Source organism: Olea europaea, unplaced genomic scaffold (genome assembly GCF_002742605.1).
Source record: "Olea europaea var. sylvestris unplaced genomic scaffold, O_europaea_v1 scaffold1630, whole genome shotgun sequence".
NCBI classification, from domain to species: domain Eukaryota; kingdom Viridiplantae; phylum Streptophyta; class Magnoliopsida; order Lamiales; family Oleaceae; genus Olea; species Olea europaea.
Genome location: NW_019233943.1, coordinates 36,186 through 42,667, shown reverse-complemented (window position 1 = coordinate 42,667; position 6,482 = coordinate 36,186). Strand labels below are relative to the sequence as shown.

General features: G+C 34.6%; 1 protein-coding gene across 2 annotated transcripts; it reads left to right on the top strand.

Annotated features, from left to right (window-relative positions):
• The first annotated feature begins 1,820 nt into the window (after positions 1–1,820).
• Positions 1,821–4,362, top strand: LOC111377241 (WRKY transcription factor 18-like). 2 transcript variants are annotated; one of them, XM_023000300.1, is made up of 5 exons: positions 1,821–1,949; positions 2,095–2,151; positions 3,030–3,329; positions 3,581–3,697; positions 3,989–4,362. In XM_023000300.1, the coding sequence occupies exons 1-5, from the start codon at positions 1,881–1,883 to the stop codon at positions 4,241–4,243; spliced, it is 798 nt and encodes a 265-aa protein (XP_022856068.1). In that variant the 5' UTR covers positions 1,821–1,880; the 3' UTR covers positions 4,244–4,362. The 2 variants fall into 2 exon arrangements, with proteins under 2 accessions (XP_022856068.1, XP_022856069.1); XM_023000301.1 differs by having other exon boundaries at positions 1,824–1,962.
• The last annotated feature ends 2,120 nt before the right edge of the window (positions 4,363–6,482 follow it).

Genomic DNA, 6,482 nt, shown 5'->3' with positions numbered 1-6,482 from the left:
GCGCCAAAATAGGCTGCTCATGCAACATGAAACGGCCAAAAATTGAGGCTGGAAACTTCATTATCGACGACACCCATGGCACACCCATCCTCCAGGTAGATCGTGCTCCTCATTGCGCTCCTATAGATGTCTTCATATCATCAAACAAAGCTGAAAATCAAAATTTACAACCAGAAAATTGGAGTTCGCGTTCGGCCGATAGTTCTTGAGTTCAATCTTTAAAATTGATCGTTTGGTTGATGAATTGACGCAATTGATGGAGGATCCACATTAGTTGATGATTACATGCTAGAATTGGTGGATTGAAGCCCTGTAGCATTATCAATTGAAAGGGGATCGGTCGAGTTTCTTTGTGTATGAACTATCGAGGCTACTTCTACAATTTCTGGCCAAAATTGATGATGACCCATGGGTTCATTAGGTTCGTCTTGATGAGGCGGTGCTTGGCCCGCGATCGTCAATCGTGACACCAGCGTCGAAAAATGTGGTTGAAGTTGCTAATTTTACTGTAGAAGAAATCGCCTGGTTCTACAATTTCTGGTTAAAATTGACAATGACCCATAAGTTCATTAGGTTCTTCTTGAAGAGGCGATGCTAAGAGGGGTGGTCCATCATCCTCGATCATGACGTCGACGGCGAAAAATGGAGTTGAATTTGTCGATTTTGCTATTGAAGTTGCGTCGACAGCCTATTTTGGCACTATTTTTCAACCAATTCCTTTATATTTTCAGCCAATGGTTAGGTGAGTTGTGAAGAGGGAAGCAAGAGCTTCAAGTTGGTATGTTGGTCCGACGGCCAAGCTGATCGGAATGTAGTTGGAAATGGATGGCAAATGACGGTGGCGTGGGGGTGAGATGTGGGAAGAATGTGAAGTTTTGGGAGGCATTTGCACTTTTTTAGAAGTTTCGCTTATAGTTGCAATTTTTTCTTTTCATTTTTCTTTTATTTAAATAGAATGGCATATTGTTCATTTTACACCAAAAAAACAGTGAAAAGGACTTTCAACGTAAAGAAAGATGGAAATAGGAGAAAAAATGCCAAAAAATAATGTAGGGACGTTTTCCACAATACACTCGAAAAGTAGGAACGTTTTGTTCCAATTACCCAAAAAAAAAATCACCTTGTTTGTTTATTAATCTTCGACTTAGACAACTTTCGTTAAACATTGATGTTGGGAAAAACAATTTGGAATTTGAAAGTAACATCCACATACAAGAAGAATCTTCAGTGGGACGTTCACACCATCCACGTGGTGCGACCGCCCAATGTTGAGGCGTCACTTCAACGGATGGCCCACACACATCAAGGGTGTGTGGTGGGCCACCCTCGAGATGGCACACTTTGATAGGGCGGTCGCACTACCACGTGGTGCGACTACCCTGCTGAATATTATCTTCTAGAATTAATCTATTTGTACTGAGGGGGGTTTATCGAAGCGTTTACCCCCTCTCACAAACACGCGGGCTCTACGTGTATTTAATAATGCCGAGTCATGGTCCCCACCTTGATGATGTGAATAGGGTGTAAACGGTTAGGTAAACCATTACGTACATGTAGCACGGTCCTGAAAGTCGTTAGATGCTCTCTCTGCGCGAATATGTTAGCTTAATCACTAAGAAAATGTTGAATTCTTGATTAGCTTGCAGAATTTCTTGACCAAATCATGTGTTACCAGGACCACGGACAAAGTTGATAACGATGTACTTGCTTTTTCTTGAAAACCTTAATTTCCTCGAAATTTCCATTATATATAAAACCAACGACTTGACTTCAAGATTTTTAAACCACTGCTTCCGACCCCTATATAAATATGTGCAATCGTTCATTTGGATCAAAGAAACCAAAACTTAGGAGTGCAAATTGCTTAAGAGTTCTTCAACATGTCAATGGATACAACTCTTGATATTGACCTCAACACCAATCCCAAGCATAACCAGAGCGAAATTCCGGTACGTGGGACCCGTAAGTATACTTAAATATGAACGAAGAAAAAGAAACTAAAACTTCTGATAATTTTACTTCTCTGTGTACACACTAGTTTTCTTATATAGCAAATATTTACTGATTTATTAATTTATTTTGTTTTTCGATCAGATTAGGGAGATTGAAAAGGAATTTGTCTGTGAAAGCAAGTCATCAATGAAAGACGAGGTGAGTACAAGCAAAGTTCAATATTCCGCCATTGTGTGGTACTTTAGTTTCCCTTAAAACAAATTCCAATATAAATTTATTTCTTCTAATCTATAAGTCTTCTCTTCGGTTGTGTTCTTCTTCATTTCATTTTTTTTTTCTTTTATTTATGACGGGAGAATCCGTAGCCGCTACCCTTCGGGTGCGCACTGGGTAAATCCTCGGGTTGACGAAATAGTCTGCAAACCACGCCAATTAGGTAAATCACATTGGGCAAACCCTGTGTGATAGGCTCGATCAAGAAGTGTTGGTAGAGGGAATCGAACTCATAACCAAAGGCAGCTCACCTACTCTTTCTCTGTCTCGTTCAAAGAAAGCACGCCAAATTAACTATGACTTAAAACTATTGCGCAAAAACATTACATTTGTTTTGATTTAATAAAGCCCTTGTGATGGCAATAGCTTCCACGACATTTTCTAACCGTTATGAAGTGTTCACTGTAACATTTTCTACGGTACTCACTTTCTTTTTAATTTTTAACTATTAGGGTTCTATCTTGAAAAGTCTACCTTATTAAAAGGAGTAATACAAAACCTTATATATTGGTCTATATTTTGGTAATTAGCTGACATGGGATTTATTCCTCAACATGCTTCCACAATATGGTGGTTCATTTGAGTAGAAATTTTGTACTGATTTTTAAGTCTTAATTGAATTAAATTGCTCGTTGGAGTTTGATGAACTCTGATACCATATTAAAACTTGGGATTCCATCTTAAAATATCGATATTATTTAGATGAGTAGTCAAAATCGTTTTATGTTGATTTATATTTTGGTAATTAGTTGACATGGTATTTATTGCTTGACACTAACCATAAACCTGTTATTTATATGCAGTCTGTTCAATTTTTGATCCAGCAGTTAAATCAGATGAAATCTGAGAACAAGAAGCTAACAGATTTACTCAATACTATCTACGGAAAATACAATGATTTGATGCAAAGGTACTCCGAAGATGAAATCACGAAATCAAGAAAGAGAAAGGCCCATTATACAGAAAATTGTGACAATTTTGTCGAAACAAATGAAATCAGTACTTGTCGTTGCTGTGATGGTGGGCCAAATGCGACACCTAAAGAAATTGTTTCAAATATTTCGAAGGTTTATGTACGCATTGATCCATCTGATGTGAGCCTAGTAAGTTAATTCTAGAGCTCGAAAACACACTGTTTAATGAAAATTTGTCGAACGATCTCATTTGCTAGCTAATTCTCATGTGGGATCCATAACTTCAATTTTCACCATGTGGGATCCATAACTTTATCAAATTCTCAACCACATACGTCATCAACTATTATTAAAATCTTCAAAAAAAATTATCAAAATCTTTGTTACTAAAGCCTCAGGTGATTTAATGAAAAAATTATGTAACAAGCTTTTGACTACAGGTAGTAAAGGATGGATATCAATGGAGAAAATATGGACAAAAGGTGACCCGAGACAATCCATCTCCTAGAGCCTACTATAGGTGCTCTTTGGCCCCAACTTGCCCAGTCAAGAAGAAGGTGAGTTCATTTCATGGATTTTGAATTCCATCCAATACCTTGTCACATACACTATTAGATCGAAAAACACATTAAAATAGATAAAATACACTCCAATACGTCCCTTCAAGTGCTGTTAGTTCACTCGGGCACATTTTTTCATAAATATAATGGTAACGATACTTGAATTCAGAAACTCTACTTATTTCATTATCATATTTCACGATTTTATTTAGAAACTTAAATTTTTCAAATTGCGTCTTCCACGAGAACACCGACTTGTTTGAGGAAATAATTGATTTATACTTGCAGGTGCAAAAAAGTGTTAATGATCCATCTCTTTTAGTAGCCACTTATGAAGGCAAACACAACCACAAGAATCCTTCTGAAGATGAAATTTCAATAGAATTATCGAAGGGTGTAACTGATGTTTCATCCTCCACCTCTATCTCTAAATCAATGGTTGAACAAATGGCTTCTACTTTAACAAGAAATTCCAGTTTCACAGCTGCACTAGCAGCTGCTATTACTGGGAGAATTTTAGATCAAGAAATTGAAGAAAATTGATTCAAGAAAATTTCATGGATTTTATATTTATTACCATTTGGGAAGGTAACGTGTTAGCCAAAAATTGTTGAATCTGCAATTTTGGAAGTAATGGAGTTGAACATAGTGCTTGGGATCCAGATTGCTGTTTGGTTTTGTTATGCTTGTTGCAAGTAAATATAAAAATATAAATTAGCGATAATCATGGCGCGTTCTACGATTTTGAGTGTTCAGTATAAATTCTAAAATATTACGTCCCTTTTATTTAATTATAAAAAACACGCATGACATTGACAAAGTAGGAAATACCATACTTTTCTAATTTTTTTACCTTTGGTAGTATATTTCAAAACCACTTCAGGGGACATGCTACATAACAAAATTTCGTTTTTCTTATTATTTATTTAGTCTTATATATGGGCTATTTATTGTGAATTGAACGGTAGCCACATTTTTTTCCCTAATTTACTGCACTTTGTCTTTGGCAAAAAAATAAATAAATAAAATAAAAAAGGAGTCTTCTAGAAACGTTATTCAAATTAATCCAAAACTATAAATACATATATAACCTACTGCCTTTGTAATTACGGGACCATGTGCAGTCATACCTTTTGCCTCATGGCCGACATATGATAACGAAGAATATACTCAAATGTGCATTAATTTTAAGAATGCTAACAAATTTATTGAAAGGTTCCTAGATTGGCTTGAAGGTTCTATTTAGCCATTAATTTTGATTCAACATGCGAAATTATACAATAAAAAACAATAAGTCACTTTTTAATTTTTCTTGGACTTTTAACCAAAAAAGTTTAATTATCCTATGTTAAACTGTAACATTTTATAACATGAAAGCAATAAATAACATAATAATTGATGACAGAAAAGCCTAATTGGGGTAGAAATTTCGTGACCAAGCAATAAACTCTACTATAGACAATGATGAACTTATCCAGTCTAAAAAGTTCCACTAAACTCGTTGATCTACTTCCTACAATTTTCAAGACCCCCTGAAAAGTGTTTCACTCACACTTATTCCCGATTTTTTGAGATTGTCTATCTCCCATGGATCACCAAAAACACCTTGTTCTTGTATTCTTACTGTGCTTCTTGTCCAACCTTCATTTTCAATAACTTTCGAAAGCTATTGAAAAAGTACATTCCTGTATATGTATAGGAAGTGGCTGTTTTTTATTATGAGCTTGTTTGGGAGTGATTTTTTCGCTCAAAAAATTAATTTTTTTACCGTTATTTTACTATTTCAGCCGTCATATTTGACTTCTTCTCTCACAGGTGAACCCCACTTTTCTCCCAACGGTCAAAAAATCAATTCTCAAAATCACTTCCAAACAGGCTCATGAAATTGATGTTTTACCGAAATATATGGTTTTATGAATTCAAGAATCAATAAATAAATTAAATGCTTTGGTATATATAGTAGGAGGCATTTAGATAGATGGGCCGGTTAAGATTTTTGAAGAATGCGAACTAGGATTTTATGCATAACATTATCGCTCAAGAGACAAGTGAGCAACAAGTGTGTCGCTCGAACGATAGCTTAGCAATAGGCGGGCGACAAGGTTATTGTTTTTTTTTTTTTTTGCTCGAGCATCAGATGGGCGATAGACTAGTATAAATCCGACGACTTTTTTCTCTTCGTTCCAAACTCGAACTCTAAGATATCTATTTTATCTATACAATATTCTGAGGAATATCAAAATGATATTATGAAATTATTAATTATTGAGTGTTTCATAATTTCGTCATTAGCAATAGAGAAATTGGTAACCGTTGCCTTAGTGCCATTTTCGCCTCGAACATTTCCTTCTTAAAAATTTACAAATTACACTTTACCAACCTTTTTTTTTTTTTTTTTTTTTTTACACTTCACACATATTTTACAGTATGATTATGATTTAACAAAAAAAAAAAATTGTTAGGAAATTACAAAATTGCCATTAGAAATAATTAAATAGACCAAACTATTATAATTAAAAAGTACAAATCACACTCTTTGCACTATAACTATAGAATTTCAATTATTATTTCAATTTCATCTAAATTATTTTCTAATTCATCTATACACCCATAAATTTACTTTCAGTTGAGTCCTCTCACTATAATATAAATTTAATTTTTACCATTTTTATTTTTTTATACGAGATTATATATCTATATTAGTTATATTTAGGGCAATTAACACCAAACATTCTTATCTATCAATGTTATTGTGCAAAATGTTCATATCTTTCATTTTTTT